Source organism: Heteronotia binoei, unplaced genomic scaffold, assembly GCF_032191835.1.
Source record: "Heteronotia binoei isolate CCM8104 ecotype False Entrance Well unplaced genomic scaffold, APGP_CSIRO_Hbin_v1 ptg001331l, whole genome shotgun sequence".
Lineage (NCBI taxonomy): Eukaryota > Metazoa > Chordata > Lepidosauria > Squamata > Gekkonidae > Heteronotia > Heteronotia binoei.
In genome coordinates this window covers 180,546-199,616 of record NW_026800237.1, presented here as the reverse complement: position 1 = coordinate 199,616, position 19,071 = coordinate 180,546, and the positions used below count along the sequence as shown (strand labels likewise).

Sequence of the window (19,071 nt, the reverse complement as noted above, 5' to 3'; positions counted from 1 at the left end):
CAAAAATGTATGAGCTAGAGGCTAAAAATCTGTGAGCTAGCTCACGCCTACTCAGCTTAGAGGGAACAATGGTGCCATGGCACTTGGGACTAAACTTGGGCTTGTGGATGGATCCAGGAGGACTGCTGGAGTGAGAGTAATATAGGAAAGATTTGTGACCGTGAACATCTTTCGCTGACAGATGGGTGGATCCAACCCCAATATGTCTTCGTAAACACTGCATCAGGAAAAAGTTAGCTACAGTTTTGAAACTGCCCAGTTTGACTGGAATTTCACTTGTGATTGGTTAATTTAGGGGAAAAAAGTATCTATAAAAATTTAAAAACCCAGACAAAAATACGGCGATGGGAAATTTTCTATGGCAAATGTTTATACTCACACAATAACATAGCATACCATTAGTTTTGTAAAAAGAATTGAACAAAAATAATAAACATGGTATGTTTAGGTTTTTAGAAATTCCAGTTTTATATTGTTGTTTTGTTTTTGTCCTTAGACGTTCAAACCTTTAGTTGGAAAAAGTGTATACAGTTCTATCACTGCAGTTGAATTCCTTCTGGACAAACAGCTGGATTTTGTAACTGAAGATAGTGCCTTTCAGCCCTATCAGGTAAGAAGTTTCTATTGTTCCCATAAATTATATGCATTTCAAGTTTAGAGAGATACTAGTAATACAATCATTTGCAACATGACCCCAGCTGATTTCAGTGGGGTTTATGCAAGAATAACTCTAAAATATAGGATTACGCTATTAGTCTTACAAGCAGGGCCTTTTCCACCACTCTGGTAAGGGTCTGTATGGAGGGCCCAGAGCACCCAACCACTTGTCTTCCTTATTAATAAATACCTCTTAACTGTGACCAAGGTGACATAACCCAGGCAGTATAACAATAAAAATAAATTTATTATTAGTGCTCTAAAACAAGAAGTGGGCGACAAAATTTAGTGCTAAAGTGAATATGAAACGGTAAACATTGATGCAGATAAACAAAAGCCCTGACTCATTTAGCTATACAGTCTCTACTCTTAATACCAAACTTGCCACACTTCCCTTGGGTGAGGGAACTTTTCCTGCTGTCTGCTTCACAGAGCTTTCCTTCTCTATCTGCAACCATTCAGACAGAGAACCTCTCTGCTTGCAGCCTCTGCAGGAAAAAACACATCCTGTCTGGGCTTGGCCTTTTTTATGCTCTCTTCCCAGGTCCCATCCCTCTCTGGGCTAGTTTCCTTCCAAAACCTTGCCACCCAATCAGAAGTACAGAAGGGATCCTGGGAAATGTAGGCTTTCCCCAGTAACTCCTAGGCAGGCTTTTCTGAGGCCTGCAGGCTTCACTAGGCCCAGGATCATGACACAAGTATATTAAAAATGTATATGTTGATGCTGAATATCTCCTTCTGGTCATTTTGTGAGAACTGAAGCACTGTTTTACAAACTGATGGCAACTTTAGAGAAACTGGTAGTGATATATTGCAAAGAGTTCAGCACTGGAGTAATTATATTTTAAATAATTTATGATTCATTAATCTAAAGTTATACTTAAGTCACTGAAATTGCTTTTTTAAATACACTTGATTGTATTCATGTTCATTTTTCGGAAGAATTTTATAAGTTTTTTGTTATTGTAGTGATATCTCAGTTGATTGAGACTATGAACTGGGAAACAAATTATTGTGGAATTATCCTTTTAAGGTCTGCAGTGCTGCTTCAGAATTGGTGGCTTGCAGGGTTGTGAGGGCTGGGTTGGAAAATAGGGTTTCCTTGCCAGGTTTAGGTTGGAGACTTTGGGGATGGATCCAGGAGAGGGCGGGGTTTGGGGAGGGGAGGGGCCTCAGCATGGTACAATGCCATAGAGTCCACCCTTCAAAGCAGCCATTTTCTCCAGGGAAGCTGATCTCAGTCAACTGGAGATCAGTTGTAAAAGCGGGAGGCCCTACTTGGAGGCTGGCAAACCTAGTGGCTTGTGGATTTCTGATAATAATTGTGATTCTTTTGCAACGGCAGTTTTCCAGCTGTATTAATCATTGCCCTGATTTATGTGTACTTGTAAATTCATTGGAGGGGGGAGGGAGAGCAACGAAGTGTACTTTGAAAGATACCTTAAGAAAAAGAAAAATAACCCACTAGTCAAGTCTGAATGATACATGGTTTTTGTGAGATAAATGGTTCCTTTTAATTTATATTAGGCTGTTTCGTAGCTGCTTAAGCTTAACTTCTGAAGTTTGTCAAAGTTTCAGACCAGAACATTAATTTAAGGCATATCTTGGGTTGAGTTAAAGTACTCATTTTGGTTTCTGGTTAAAGTGCAACCGTATATAGATTAATTCACATAGTAAGCCATTCAGGTGACACAAATGCCTCCGCATACAATTGTGACAATTTGCACTGTGCCAGCCCAAAATTTCACGTATGAGGGGTTTGAGATTATGCCAATAAAATGACTGTGGGTTTGTGATAATGCAGTGAAAATAGCTAGGATCACATTTGGGGCTGCTCACAGAATCAGTTTGCCACATGGAACAGCCTTCATGTGGCTATTGTATAAGTGACTATTTACTTGATTGCTTGGATATAGGAGCTGGGCTTTAAACTTTGTGTAACACATGGGCAATTCTGATTTAATCACCATCTGGACCTTCTAGAAGAAAATAAGATTGTTATTTCATAGCTGAGTTAACCATTTTTGTAAAAGAATGAGCAAAAGTGTTTGGAAAATCAGCAGTGGATATTTGAGAGAGAAAATGTGGCATTTTATGCAACAACCTGTCAGCAGGTTACTTGGCAGTTACTTGAGCATGTATTAGGTTTCATCAGTACGATGGAAGATTACCAAGGAGACTTTGTCCTTAGAAAAAAGCCCTGGGAGTTTAGTCTGAGAAAGTAAATCAATAATATGGCAGTGCATGAAGATTTGTCCCTGCTACATAAACTTCTGGCTTCAAAGTCATCGCGTAACACTTTGTTACAATACAAGAAAACAAAAGGCAGAATTAAGCTGAGGGAAATCTTTTTTTTTAGGGAAAATGCGATTTTCCTTGCCTATCAAAAGAACTCCCAGAAATAATAAGCTTTAGATTTTTATAGTCTTGAATAATTGAGACTCCAGAGTCCCTTATCTTTGTACGTCCTTTTGTGGCAGTGTGGTGGGACTGAAAGACTAACTAGCCTTTGACCCCACCATCACTCCTGAAGGCAATAGACCTATATAATGACCCTTCTCCATAATGATGGAGGATAGTTATGAGCCTCATTGTGATCATCAGTTCTCATGAATGTTGTAGCAGACAGGCACAGAAGAAGTGTCCTCACATATGCTCCCCCATGTTATCAACAACATTTGGAAGGTGGCATAATTAATCATGGAGTGGGAGCATATGCATGGGCCCTTCCCCAACATGCAAGCTTCACGCAGATGGCCTGGAGGTCAGTCAGTGAAGGGGCCTGCTGTTCCTCCTCATCCATTCAGTCCTGTTTAACAGGCTATTAATAGAGTGGGACAGGTTTGGAGAACGCTAGTGAGCGGAAAATAGAATAGAATTACTCTTGTCTTTAAAAGCAGCCTCCAGTTTATCAGAACCCACGTCTATCAGCATTTCCACATGGCTGCAGAAAATTTAATGTTATTAATATTCAGTACTCCCTATCCATTCAGATGACTGGGGAAGGCAATGGCAAACCACTCTGTAAAAGCCTGGCAAGAAAACGTCCTGATGTAACATCACCCCAGAAGTCGGTAATGACCTGATGCTTGCACAGCGGATTACCTTTACCTTTAAAAAAAGCCCAGTGGTGTAGAGTTGTAAACTGCAGTACTGCAGTCCAAGTTCTGCTCACGACCTGAGTTCAGCCCCAACAGAAGCTGGGTTCAGGTAACTGGCTCAAGGTTGACCCATCCTTCCATCCTTCTGCGGTTGGTAAAATTAGTACGCAGATGACTGGGGAAGGCAATGGGAAAGCACCCTGTAAAACGTCTGCCAAGGTAACATCGTGATATGATGTCACCCCATGGGTCGGTAATGACTCGGTGATTGCACAGGGGACTACCTTTACCTTTTATCTAAGTAGAGGTTTTCAATCAAAACTCCAATTATAATCTCTGCGTTGTGTCAAGGCCAGAAGGTTTCAGAGAACCAATGATATCTTGGTGCTCTGGAATCTGCAAATTCACAATCAGTTTGACCATTTGGTCTAAAAAGGAAAGATTGCAAATATTGGAAACCGGGCCTCAAACATGCAGAGATTGTAGCATCCTACACTTCTTCACCAAAGTGTTGATTATCCTACTTAGCAAAAAGCTAAATTTCTTTCAGATTATTTTCACCAGTGAGAATAGTTGTAGATCCAGTTTTTAGCTGGTCACTCATATGTCCCAACATATTGGATATCCTGATTCAATCTGTTAAAATGTACAGATTGAGCTTTTGCTGTATCTGGAACGCTTACTCTTTACTGTAAAATATGGCTTCCAAGAAAAAGCAAATATGATTCACTGTATCTGCAATATAGCTGGCAAATAGATCACAGTGAGCAAAAGATTACACAGTCTCTGCATGGGTAGAACTTTACTGGACCATTCACCATCTGGAACAGCTCTGTTGGATGGCACTTTGTTGGTGCACTGTAAACTGACAGAAATTTTATATCTCCTGCTACTGTGACATTGTATTGGAAAGATTTCTTCAACATAGTATTTTTGGTACAGTTCATTTGTTGTGGAAGATCTGTTTCTTCGCTCTCTGACCAACATTATTTTGTGAACATTTTTTTTTTGCTTTTAATTTTTTGCTATAATATATTGTTTGGTTAGATTGCCCACTAAGACTTTTCTCAATTCCCAAAGCCAGCTAGAACATTCTCTGTCCACAGGAGTTACTGCCATCTGCACTCCAAGTATTTCAGGTGCTGCCAGAGAAGTCATGATGAAAGGAAACGATGGCTCAGTGGAGGAGCCTCTGCTTTGCATGCAGAAGGTCCCATGTTCACTCCCTGGCATCTCCAGTTAAAAGGGTCAGGTGATGTGAAAGAGCCTCTGCCTGAGACCCTGGAGAATTGCTGCCCGTGTGAGTAGGCAGTGTTGATGCTAGTGGACCAAAGGTCTGATTCAGCAACTTCATGTGTAACCTGATCACTGAAACTGTTTGGTGCAGTAAAGTTGAATCCAATAGTGAGAAGTTCGTGAGTGTAAATACTATTAATTTTATTTGGTATCTATGTGAAGATATTGTGAATGTGGTTGGTGCTTAAGAGGGTGAAGGGGGTTTCTTAGCTTTGAATTGGAGGGGATAAATCCTACACTCTCCCTTGGAAGTATTGGGAGAACTGGATGAGTGGGGAAGTCCCATCCACTTTTGGTGGCATGATATCCAGTGTTATTGTTCCAGAGGGGGGGAGTTTCCCTATCACCCTTTCAGTCTTCTCGTCCTGCCAGTGGAGGAGGCAGGCCTTTGGAGAGCTCTTACGTGCTTTCATTTTCAGAGCTATCTTTGAAGTCCAGTCTTGATTTGCTGTAGTCCTTATCTTCAGCAATCTTCCCTATCTCACAAAGCTATTAAGGCAACATGCTTTCACTCAGGAAAGCATGGAGATTTGCAGCTTTGCAGTGCTGTAAGGAAATAGCAGAGGATCTGGGCAATGGAGCTACCAGTGGTATTTGTCCTCTGGGCTGCAGGTGTATTTTGTGCCTGGCAGAGTTCCAAGGGCATTGGGCTCTTTCCAATTTATTCTCCACTTCCCCCTCTTCCTCTGAGAGTCAGCACGTAAGGGATGAGATGACAGTGAGTGCCAGAGTAGGTATGCACTTTTTTCCTGCCAGAATGTGACTATGCGTTTCTCTTTTGCACTAGGGTTGAGCTAGATGGAAATGGAGAACTCCTACCCACTCCCTTTAGGGATGCCAAGGGTTTCCAGCAGTGTTTGGAGTTCTTTATAGAAGGGGATATGTGCAAAAGAGATTGCAGCAGCCGCAGGTGCCAGTGCTGTCCCCCATGAAGGCTTTCCAGTAGTACTAAGCAGCACAAGAAGCTTGCCTTATAGAGTCAGAGGGGGATAGAATCCTCACAAGTACCTCTCTTAGTCTGTAAAAAGCAAGTGTTGCCCTTTACATGTTACTCACAAATGAACCATTACAGTACTCATGAGTAGAGTAGTCACTAAATTTGAATAGTTCCCTTTTTCTCTCAGAGAGTGTCCCTGACCTCTCTGAAAAGGAGGCAGATCACATCAGTGACCAGACTGGACACAGGCAATAACCACCATGGTTCAGCGAGTTCTATCTCAGCCTACCTTGAGAATCATGTTCCTTTTGGGTCCCTTTGCGTCACATGATCTCTACCATTGAGTTGGTTCCATGGGTGAGAGCAGACTTGAGAGATCTGCGGTGGCTAATTCTTCCCTGCAGACAATGGTATTAGTAAAGTGGCATTGGAAAATTCCAGTTTCAAACAAATGAGATCATCCTTACTTTGGTGGACCAACCCCTCTAGCCTTTTGAGAGGCAAATCAGTTCTTCCTGCACCAAAGCTGGTGGCGACAGTGGATGACAACCTGTGAAAATGGGGAGCTCACATGGAGTCAACTCATGTGCAAGGGAATTGGGATCGGTCTAAGTCAAGAAACTGGCCATAGTAGTAACCCTTTCCCTTGGTCCTTTGTCTTTTTTCCTTCAGCTATTGAATCCTCATTATGTGGGTTTCAGGACCAAGAATGTGTTGGGCAAGGCCCATGTGTACAGACAGGGGTACCAGGCTGAGAAGCCCCCAGGGCCAAGATTCAAGCGGTCATGAGCTATTTGGAACCTCACCTGCAGAGTATAAGAGCAGATTACTTTCAGGGCTTGCCCAACAGGGAACCAAATTGGCTTCCCGGATCAGTTGTGCACCCAAATGTAGGGTCTCTGAAGACATCAGTCTGCATCCCCATGCCTCTATACCCAGACAGAAGGGATCTATGCCTTCCACCCAGGGCTTTTTTCCTGGAAAATGAGGTGCTGGAACTCTCAAGAAGAATATGAAGGAGAAACATATGGGTGCCCCTCATGAACTTTTAAACATTTTTTTGAGAATTTTGTTCCTTCGAAGAGGTTGTGGAACTCAGTTCTGCCATGTTCTTCCAGAAAAAAAAGCTCAGCTTCCACCAGTCCTTGCCAGAAGGCTTTCTCCACGCATTTCCTCCAATACCAGATCTACCTTGATGCCTTTGCAAGGGGAAGGAACTGGGTGCATAGTTGTTTGTGCTGCTCTTTTTTGGCCGAAAAGGCCATGGTTCCTGAGTCTGGTGAGTCTGCTCAAAAGGAACTTTGAACACTTCCCATTTCAGTGGTCCTCTTGCAGCAGAAACCAGTTGTTCATCAGGTCCCTGGGAGTTGCAGGTTAACAGCCTGGATCTTGATCACAGATTCTAGAGTATTTACTGCTCTTGGACAAGGTGATTCAGTTTGTTCTAGCAGCCAGTCGTATTCCCACTTCTAGAATTTATGATGTTTCATTGTAGACTTTCTGCACTGGTGTGTTGATACTCACATGGAAAATTTGAATCCAGTTCTGAAGTATGTATCACTTTTCTTACAGAACAGTCTGACAGGGGTCTTTGTCCCAGTACGTTAAAGAGGGGATTGAGTCAGAGGACATCTTGTGGATGATTCCCATCCTACTTGTAGGGAGGCAGGAACTAAATCTTTTTTCCACTTCCTGTTTTCCACTTCCTTTTTTCCACTTCCTGGGAGTCACCCTCAGTTTTTTTCCTGCCTCAGTAGGGAGACAACCTAGAATAGGCTTTGCCTTATCCTATTCTACCTAGTGTCTTCTGTGTGAGAGAATTTCCTTTTACAAAGTCCGATTTTTCTTTACTTCCTTCTATTCTTCTCTGTCATGTCCTGTGCATCTTTCTTCACTATTTTCCCTCTATAATTCAGGCTTCAAAAACAGAGTTAAAAAGTCAGGAGGAAAGCAGTCATAAAGACCCGACAGGGAGCCCAAAAGCGACAAGACGCGATGATATGGCATTACCCATTGAAGACCTGACAGGGAGCTCAAAAGCGGCAAGAGGCGACTATATGGTACTACCCATTGAAGCACATCTACACCTTGAACAACAGTGGTGCAAAGAAATAGTCTCCAATAGTCGCAAAATAGAATTCCAAGTGCTTCCTCTGCAGCTTTTTATGCAATCACACACACACACACAAAACCCTCTACAGGCCATACAACACCTTCTACACATCAAGATCACTGAACTGGTTCCAACAGAAGAAAGATCCTGTATGGGGTTTATTCCATCTTTTTCACAGTTTCAAAGAGGTTGAAAGACTGGTAAGCCATCTTGAATCTCAAGTTCTTAGAACATAAGAACATAAGAGAAGCCATGTTGGATCAGGCCAATGGCCCATCCAGTCCAACACTCTGTGTCACACAGTGGCCAAAAAAAATTCTATCTATCTTTTCTCCTGACTTTTTAACTGTTTTTGAAGCCTGAATTATAGAGGGAAAAGTGAAGAAAGATGCACAGGACATGACAGAGAAGAATAGAAGGAAGTAAAGAAAAATCGGACTTTGTAAAAGGAAATTCTCTCACACAGAAGCCACTAGGTAGAATAGGATAAGGCAAAGCCTATTCTAGGTTGTCTTCCTACTGAGGCAGGAAAAGAACTGAGGGTGACTCCCAGGAAGTGGAAAAAAGGAAGTGGAAAGGGAGAAAGGGAGAAAAATACTTCTTTCTCTACTTTCTCTATCCCATGCGTTATCTTGTAAACATCTATCATGTCACCCCACAGGCGACGTTTCTCCAAGCTAAAGATCCCCAAGCGTTTCAACCTTTCTTCCTATCTATCTGTCTGTCCGTCCGTCCATCCATCCACCCACACTGTGGCTAATAGCCACTGATGGACCTCTGCTCCATGTTTTTATCCAATCCCCTCTTGAAGCTGACTATGCTTGTAGCCGCCACCACCTCCTGTGGCAGTGAATTCCACATGTTAACCACCCTTTGGGTGAAGAAATACTTCCTTTTATCCGTTTTAACCTGTCTGCTCAGCAATTTCATTGAATGCCCACGGGTTCTCGTATTGTGAGAAAGGGAGAAAAGTACTTCTTTCTCTACTTTCTCCATCCCATGCATAATCTTGTAAACCTCTTATCATGTCACCCCGCAGTCGACGTTTCTCCAAGCTAAAGAGCCCCAAGCGTTTCAACCTTCCTTCATAGGGAAAGTGTTCCAACCCTTTAATCATTCTAGTTGCACTTTTCTGGACTTTCTCAAATGCTAGAATATCCTTTTTGACGTGAATAACTTTGTGATGCCAGAACACTTTAGGATGGAAACATTAAGGTCAATAGCAGAATCTCTACAGCTTCAAGAGTTTTTGATGTCCATAGATCTCACCAAAGCCTACCTTCACATCCCAATCTTTCAGGGGTCACAGGAAGTACCTTCACTTCTGCTCCAGCAACCACCACTACCAATTCAGGGCACTTCCTTTTGGACTAGCCTCAGTGTTTCAGGTGTCTACTAAGGTGTTGGTGAAACCAATCGTATGTACCTCACATCTCAAAAAGCACAAAAGATCAAGAAACTGGCTTCTTTAGTGATCAAAAACAGATTATCCTGATGATGTTAGCCAAACTCCACAATCTTCTAATCTCCACTACAGATTCAACCCAGTGGGGAAGGTTTCATACCAGACAGCTACAGATGTACTTATGACCTTATCAGACCCACATCTCCAGGAGGATAGATCTTTCACTTCAAGTTCCATTAGCGGTGAAGTACAGCCTTCATTGGTGAACCAAGATGACCAGTCTTCTACAAGAAAAATATTTTGGGATTCTGGAACAGCACCAAATCTTCATGCGTGCCAGCCTCAATGGACCATGTTCAATCAATACCCAATGCAGGGTCAGTGATCCAGAGTGAAGGGCAATCAGGCTAGCATTATTACGACTCACAACACAGATCAAGGAATTACACATCTTAGTTGGATGGACAACATATCTGCCAAAGCTTATATCAACAAGCATGAGGGTTCCAGATCATCACCCCTTCACAGGAAAGGCCACAAGCTGTTTGTATGGGCTCAGAAGCACCTGGCATCCATCAAGGTGGAATATGTGATGGGAGTAATAACAGTTCAAGCCGACTGTCTCAGTTGTCAAGTCATCACACAGGAAGAGTGGTCACTCTACAGGAAGGTCTTCCAATAAATCCATCTCCCACTTTGGATAACTAAAGATTGACTTATTTGTGTCTCCAGAGAACCATCAACTGAAGAGGCTTTACTCCAGAAATCTCTACTCCAAGGCAGAAGCTACAGATGCACTGATGGTGCCGTGGCTGAAAGAACTTCTCTTCACCAGCCCTTTAACTCTACTTCTATCCAGACTGATCAGGAGAGTTGGAGAATTTAAGGTAGAAATTCTGATAGTAGCTTTATACTGGCCCATAAGACCTTGGTTTGCAGATCTCCAAATTCAAGCAGTGGAACCTCCATTAACCCTTCCAGTCTCAGAAGACACGCTTTACCAAGAGCTGATAGTCCATCCACATCTGGAATGCTATCATTTGATTATATGAAAATTGAAAGGAAGAAACTATTCCTTCTAGGATATCCACCTCAGGTTATGGACACAATTTTGGCTTTCCATAAATTGTCTACAAACAGGATTTGTATAATCACTTGAAATGGCATTCATGCATTGGGGTAACACAAGACAACTGGATATGTTGAAGCCCAAAGGGAGGGGGATCCTCTTGTTCCCCCAAGATGGGCTGTCCTCAGGTCTGAAAGCTTGAAAAGTTTTAAAAGTCAAGTTGCAGCTCTTTCCTTAGTGCTACCTCACTTTTATAAGAGGAGTGTTTTAAAATGTTCTCACATTTTACACTTCTTAAGTTGGGAGCTTTGCTGTCACAACCACCACAGACTCCCAGACTCCCTACGTGGAAACTAAATACAGTTCTTTCTGTTTTAACAAGACCACCATTTGAGGTTATTAAGGACATTTCTATTGCATTTCTTAGAATGAATGCCATTTTTCTAATGATAATAACCTCCACAAGAAGGTTCTCAAACTGGGTACTCTGTTGGTAAAGTCTGAGCCCTCTGTTTTCCATAAAGCGAAGGTTGTGCTTTGCATTGACCCAGCATTCAGACCAAAGATAAAATCCATCTTTTCACAGATCCCAAAAGATCTACTCACTTTCTTTCTGCCCGCACCTTATACATACAAAGGAGAAAAGGTGTGGCATACACTAGATGTTGAAAGAACTCCAAAATCATACATCCTCAGGATGAAAAATATCTGCAAGACAGAGGCGCTATTTATAAATCTCTCACCCCCACACATGGGCAAGAAGCTTTCCAATGCGGCTATCAGCAGAACTATAAGATTATGCATAAGAGGCCTATAAACGACAAATCCTATCAGTGCTAACAGAAATAATAACACACTCTGTAAGGCGTACAGCCACAAATGCAGTATTTGCCAAGCAAGCTTCAGTGGAAGAGATATGCAAAGCTGCTAAGTGGTCTTCAGTCTCCACATTCATTAAACATTACAAGATCAATGTCTCTGAGTTTGTTGATGCAGATTTTGGAGGAGGAGATCAGTGGTGGTTACCCTCCCTTACCTTAGGGACACTGCTTTAAGATGTCCCACAAGATGTCCTCCAACTCAGAGGAAGAATGACCATTGGACACTTGCCATGAAGGGTCCTTCTCCTCTGAGGATAGGAGGACATCTTGGACCCTCCCAGGCGCGATTATTTTCTCCAGGTAGGTGTTGCTACTTCAGTTTAAAACAACAACAAAAACAAACAAACTAAAATGACAGAACTGGAAGGAAAGATTTTATCCTCCCTCCTTCACATTCTCTATTCTTAATTGGTATCTGTTTGTGATTACTTCCTGTTTTGCACACTGCTTTTTACTGTTAATGTTTGTATCAGTCATTCTCTAGTTTTACTGCTTTTTGGAGTTGCCGAACTGAGGTCGAGGGTGACTCTCAGCAGGAACAGGAAGTGGAAAAAATATTTAGTTCCTGTCTCCCTACAACTAGGGTGGGAATCATCCACAAGATGTCCTCCTATCCTCAGAAGAGAAGGACCCTTCATGGTAAGTGTCCATTGGTTATTCTAGCTGCTGCCCTACCAGAGTGTGATGATCACCCAGGTCTCAAGAGATTTTTAATAGGGAACATCCCATCTTCCTGCAGTACACAGTCTTCTGACTTGGAGGGTTAATTTGGCCACTAAGGCCCTGATTCAATATCCATTTGAACCTCTTCATCAGGTTTTTTAAAGGCAATGATGTTAAAGAGCCTTTTCCTGGTGTTGGTGACTTCAGCCCATAGGGTCTTACAAATATGTTTCTATTTTCCATTTCTTAAAGTTCTTCTTCATTTGAGTAGAATATACAAAAAAGTACCAAAATTCTGCATCACTGCATTCATGATTCTGTTACCTGTATATATTCACTTATTTTGTATAATTCTGTTTCTGGTAGTCATGGTAGCAAAAAGCTTTGTAGGCTACATAAAGATTTGGAAACACTATTCAGCTCTGCTATAGCATTGCCTACACATTTTGAAATGCACATTTGCAAGACCACACAAGGGTTAATAAGCTGAAATCCTCTTTAAAGTATATGATTCTTCAAAACAGTGCTGCAGGTAGGCAGCAACAAATATTCTTTCATTATCTAGTGGTTTCTTTTCGTTTTCTTACATTTTCTTACCTGACAATTTATATTTTTATGTATAAAGTTATAAATACTAGCAGGATGCCTTAGCTTCTGAGCATAGTTTAATCTCAAAAAGGATTCACACATTTGGATTTGCAATAATATGCTTATTTTCATGACAACTAAAGGTAACCATAGCAGTGTAGATTTATGATGGACTAGTCTGAGTTTGAACTATGAATAGAATGTAAATGATTAGCTTTAACATTTGACAAAACCCTAGATTATTTAGTTCAGTTATGAGGTTTACCTTTTCCATTCCCACCTGAGTGTAGTATAAATACAAAGTGGTTCTGAAGAGAAAGTGAATTATAAAGGGTAGAATGGGAGGTTTTTAGGAACAGTTATTTCCACCTTAATTGTTACAATTTATGTTAATGTCTGATAGAATTTCAGGAAAAAGGACCATACCACACATTAGTTGCAGTTTTTGTATGAAGTTCCCTATTTCTCTGCCTTAGGTCTCACTCACAGAAGCATAGCACTGTGTATAATCACCAGCACACCTTTGGTTTATTGTGCAATATTTGAATGACTGTGTACATTACAATGTGTGCCAGAGCATGTTTTTCTCTTGGTGGTGTTCTCTCTGGGCTCTGACTTATGTGAAACATCTTAAATATTGGATAGGTATTTGTACTGAGAAATATTGCATTTTCTAGATTGTGGTTTTAGCTTCAGATTTTTATAAATGTTTTATATTTATCCAAAGGTATAAGTATATTTAGTTTGGTGCTGTCTCAAGTTCACTTCAGTTTCATGCATGACATTTTTAAACTTTATAACTGCTGAGACACCTCTTACCTAGTAATTGGAGGGCATGCAGCCCCTGCTAGAATTAAAGTGGCATCACTAGATGCCAGACATACCAATAGGTTGATAAATGTATTCCATTTGACTTTTCACCTAATGTGCTCCACTTCAAGCTGGTCTCTAGTTTTGCTAAAGAGTACCACTCTGCCATTAAAGGCACTGGCAAATTACTTATGATTTTCAAATGAACAGCCATTGCTTCTTTGTCTCTTAGCCTTCTGATAACTGCAGGTTGTTTAAGTTACTACAGGGTTTTGGTTTTATATTGTTGGGGGTACAATAGAAATCCCCCAACACGTACATTTGTTAAATGTGAGATTTTTTTTTACATGAGATGATCCAGCATAATTAAGGCTGTAATCCTGCATACACATACCTTGGTAAGTCATTTACCATTAATTACAGTGAAGCTTACTGCTGAGTAAACATGCATAGGATTATACGCAGGGGTGGCCAGTGGTAGCTCTCCAGATGTTTTTTGCCTACAACTCCCATCAGCCCCAGCCATTGGCCATGCAAAGGAAGGTACACCTTCTTGTCCTGTACCAAGAACTGACAAATAGCCGAATAAAGAGAAACAGCAAACACTGTGATGTAAAGTCTCCATTCCATTTTCACCTGAAAGTAAATTTCCTCAGCCCTTATTCTCACTAAAGGGTTAGTGCTAAAAATATTGTGTAGATTTATGGTACAGTTGCATTTGAATATTGTGTATGAATCTGGTTACCCCATCTCAAAAAAGATACCATAGATACTGTAGAATTGAAATAGTAGCAGAAAAGGGCAAACAACTGGTAACTGCCAAGCTTTATTTAGAAGACCGTCCTATTGATACAAGATGTGAGTGTTCCAGAAAAGAAAATCAAGTATGTTTGAAGCCTAAGAAGAGGGAGCTATGACTTACTGTGAGCCCCATTTGCAGTTCTGCACCGGGGGGGGGGGGGGGCGGAGGCGGAGTCAGCAGGGCAATGGGTGGCCATCCAGAGAGGTAGGACAGGCAGCAGGGGCAGTTGATGGGCCCAGGCAGTGACAGGAAATCTTGGCAGTGGAAGGGGAGGGACCACTGGGGAATTTAAAGTGCTCCACACCACCTGGCCCTCCTCACATGGCTGCATGGAATTGTTTGCCCACCGAGCCCTCCCTGTGTGTTAGTACTAGATTGGAAATGTTTGGAGGGTTAGCTGGTAGCCCTGCTGAAAGGTTGGATATATTGAAGGGTAGTGTTGGTTGATATTTTTTATGTTCTTCTTTATGTTTTCTGCTTCATTTCTTTTGTCACAACCTTAGGGTGGTATCAGCATGGAGTCGGATCCATTTTGGAAAAGCAGCTTGCTTGCTGTTTTCATGACATTATGGGATTCCCATAAGAGATCTTGGGGTGAGGGTTTCAAGCGGCAAGCCCAGCTCTGGGGTTGCCAACAGGTTACTTTCATGCTCAGGTGACAGGGAGAACACTTAATGGCATTTGTCCTTGTGGAATCCTGAAACCTGCCAATCTTCATTGTGGTCTTTGTGCAGTCCCACAAATGGGTTTTCCACCTGGAAACGAACCCGGAGAATTCAAATTCACTACTGATTTGCCTAGAGTATCGGATGTGGTCCATGACCTAGTTCACGCTGACTTACCTGCTGGATCCTTTTTTCCGATGCTTCCTGTTCACCTCGAAGGTTTCAGAGAGGCTTGGTTCCTCCTACATCTAAGAGAGTCGAATCACTATACAAAATCCATGCACCGGACTCTAAGTTTCTATTCAATCATCCTGCACCCAACTCCATGATTGTGCACTCTTTGTCGAAATCCAAACAGACACGACACCCAGTTCCACCTGAGAAAGAAGGGGAAAAAACTCGACAAGCTAGGAAGAAAGACTTATCCCCTTACTATTGCTACCTCCAAAATTCACAATTATTTGGCATATTTTTCAGCTTATACCTTTAATTTAACTTCACAATTGACTTCTTTGGTCTCTTCTCTACCTGATTCTGCGCAGAAGCAAGCCTCACAACTCTTACAGGAAATCTCCCGTGTTAGCAAACAGCAGATTAACACGTTCCGTTGTGCTGTTGCTTGCTCTTCCAGGACCATGGCCACATCCATCGCCCTACATTGCCATACCTGACTTCGGTCCACCTCACTGCAACCGGACATCAAATTTAAGATTGAGGACCTGCCGGTTGACGGTCAGAGCCTCTTCAATGTAATGACCGATGACATCCTGACTACGGTTGATGACAGTAGAAGAGGGCTAGGAGATTGGGAGTCAGTCAACAGCAAGCTCACCAGCCCAATCGGCAGAGAGTCTGGAAACCGTCCTACTACAAACATCCTCATTCACCGAATCAGGCCGACTACTGGAAACGCAAAGTTCCACTAGCTAAGCAACCTTTCTATCAGCGGCATCGTTCACAGACCACAAAAAAGACGACTCCCGCTTCAAAGCAGTCTCTTTGACTTCCTTGTACCATCTCCTCGCTCACTACCACCACAACATCTGTCCAATATCACAACTTTTTCCATTTTACCCCAAATGGGAATCCATCACATCAGACTCATGAGTTCTAGCAATAATCTGCAGGGGTTACACCATAGAATTCAATTCTCCTCTGAAGTTCCATCGATTCGTATGTACCCCTCCATCTCTTCCACTTCAATCGGAGATCTGCGCCCTGCTCGACAAGGCAGCGATAGAACCAGTTCCACCACAGTTCCATCACACCGGGTTCTATTCCCGATACTTCCTGGTACCAAAGAGAGATGGAGGGCAACGTCCAATCCCGGACCTCCACAAACTCAATCATCATGTACAGTACAAAAAATTCCGCATGATTACCCTGCAGTCTATCCTTCCATTGATCCAAAAAAATTCTTGGATGGCGTTGATAAACCTTCAGGGCGCTTACTTCCATCTCACCATCACAGAAAATTCCTGAGGTTTGCCATCGGGGATCAACACTCCCAGTTTTGCTCCTTCCCCTTTGGTCTCTGCACTGCACCGAGAGTTTTCACAAAGTGCATGGCAGTGGTGGGGGCGACACGTCGCTAGCAGAAAATTTCCATATATCCTTGCATAGGCAACTGGCTAATTGTGGCCCAATCCAGAGAGCAACTCCAACAAGACATCTCTACCACTCTGCTTCTTCTGTCTTCATTGGGCCTTCAGGTCAACTTGACAAAGTCCAATGTGACACCAACGCAAGACATTGAATTCATAGGCACACGCCTGTCCATGATATCCCACAGGGCCTACCTTCCCGTAAACAGAGCCCGCTGCATCCAGTCTCTGACCTCTACCATCATATTGCACCCTACCGAAACAACACGGCTACAAGCTCTGTCCTGTGTCTTCCGAGACTCCACATGAGACCTTTGCAACTATGGTTTGTGCGGACTTTCCCTTCATCGACAACACCACTTTGGATTTTTGACGGTGGAGGGGGCAGTGGACAGACTACGAGAAGTCTCTACACATCAACTGCCTAGAACTCTTGGCGGTCCACAGAGCACTTAACACTTTCCTACCATCCCTTCGTGATTCATGTCCAGGTCACCTCAGACAACATGGCCACTGTATTTTATGTCAACTGACAGGGGGGCCTTTGCAGAAGGGCCTTATCCCTCTGGCATTGGAGCATTGCTCACAACATATTCCTGACAGCTGTACACCTGCTGGGAATCCAGAATGTTCAAGCAGACACGCTAAGCCAGCATCTTGTGAATGATCACGAATCGGCCCTCAACTGCACCTACCTTCAAGTAGTCTTCAGGATCTTCGGGGTTCCGGCCATAGACGTCTTTGTCTCTCCGGCCAATGCACAATGTCTGTGCTTTTACACTCATGGCCCTCCGTCCCCGCAATCCCCAGGAGATGCCTTTCTCCACTCGTGGTCGGGACCACTCCACTACTTATTCCCTCCAATTCCAATAATAACCAGAACTCTTCAGAAAATCCAACTGGATCAGACCAACTGTATCCTCATCACTCCCTGGTGGCCCTGTCAGCCATGGTCACCACCCTCCTACTTCTGTCACACAATGTGTTCCATCGTTTCCCTCCAGCTCAAGACTTAATCTCCCAACAAGAAGGGAAAGTCCTGCACCACAATCCAGCTTTTCTGCGACTGACTGCCTGGAAAATCAATTTATAGAATTCCTCCCTGAAGCCCCGTCGGGTCCTACCCAACGCCAGAAAACCGTCCACTAGGAAATCCTACTCCCAAAAGTGGAAGCGGTTTTCAGTATATGCTGCTCAACACAACTTCCTTCCTGAATCATCCTCTATAGCCCAAATCCTGTCATACGCTCTGTCTTCATCAGACTCTGATCTGGGCTACTCCTCTTTGAAAGTTTACTTGGCTGCTATTTCAACTCTTCATCCACACATTGACGAACTTACTGTCTTCGCTCATTCCACAACAAAAGCCTTCCTAAAGGGCATTTTACATCGTCACTCTCCAATTCATCAACTACAACCGACATGGAGCCTGTCTCTTGTCCTGAACCAGTTGATGAAACCTCTTTTTGAACTGATGGCATCCATTCCACTGCATCTCTTGTCATGGAAGACGGCGTTACTGGTGGCACTTACATCCGGCAGGAGAGCCAGTGACATTTGTGCCTTCAGGATAGACCTCCCATACACTGTTTTCACCATGACAGAGTGATGCTACATCCAGACCCTGCTTTCCTACTAAAGGTGGTCTCCCCTTACCACCTAGGGAAGTCAACTACACTTCCTTCCTTCTTTCAGAACCCCAGTGATGCCGGACAAAAGACTACATAATCTCGATGTACGTAGAGCCCTCACATTCTTTATAGGACACACTCTTTCTGTAACGACTCTAGATTTTTTGTAGCCTATGGGACACATAAACAAGGGTACAAGATCTCAGCTCAGAGATTTTCAAAATGGGTTGTGTTTGCAATTGCGTTATGTTACCAGCTGGCTAAACAACCCGTACCTGAAAACTTGCAAGCTCATTCCACTCGAGCCGTTTCCACATCATCAGCCTTCTGCAGAGGCATACCAATGGAGGACATCTGTGCCGCTGCGGTCTGGTCCCCTCCATCTACATTTGCCACACACTACGCTCTAGACGTTCATGCATGGCGTGACATATCCTTCGGGCAGGCTGTACTTCGCTCCATTTTTGACTGACGCCTTCAGCTCCATGCCCTGCAAGTACAATATTTCATGTCATTTATATGCACGTTTAATATGTGTTCTTTTATCCAACCGTGCACTTCAGCTTACTAGTCACCCATGTGTAGGACTGCACAGAGACCACGATGAAGATAAACAGGTTGCTTACCTGTAACTGATGATCTTCGAGTGATCATCTGTGCAGTCACACATGCCTGCCCAGCCTTCTCCGCTGCTGGTTTACTCTCCTTTCTAAATTAAAATTTTCTCTATACAGTGACTAGAAGAAACTGGGTGGGTAGAGCGCCTCCCCCTCGTTCCAGGCATGCGCAGTGGATGCCTGCTCCCGAGATCGAGAGGGAATGTGCAAAATAAAATGCTTGAGGCTAATT

The 19,071-nt window shown here is 42.9% G+C and overlaps 1 protein-coding gene across 2 annotated transcripts in view; it reads left to right on the top strand.

Annotated features, from left to right (window-relative positions):
• The window catches only part of LOC132591035 (probable JmjC domain-containing histone demethylation protein 2C), a 211,493-nt gene that overhangs the window by 125,283 nt on the left and 67,139 nt on the right, over nucleotides 1-19,071 (top strand). For both annotated transcript variants that reach the window (XM_060263908.1, XM_060263909.1), the window contains one exon: nucleotides 497-610. In XM_060263908.1, the coding sequence (XP_060119891.1) occupies nucleotides 497-610 (114 nt within the window). The remainder of the gene's footprint in view (nucleotides 1-496; nucleotides 611-19,071) is intronic.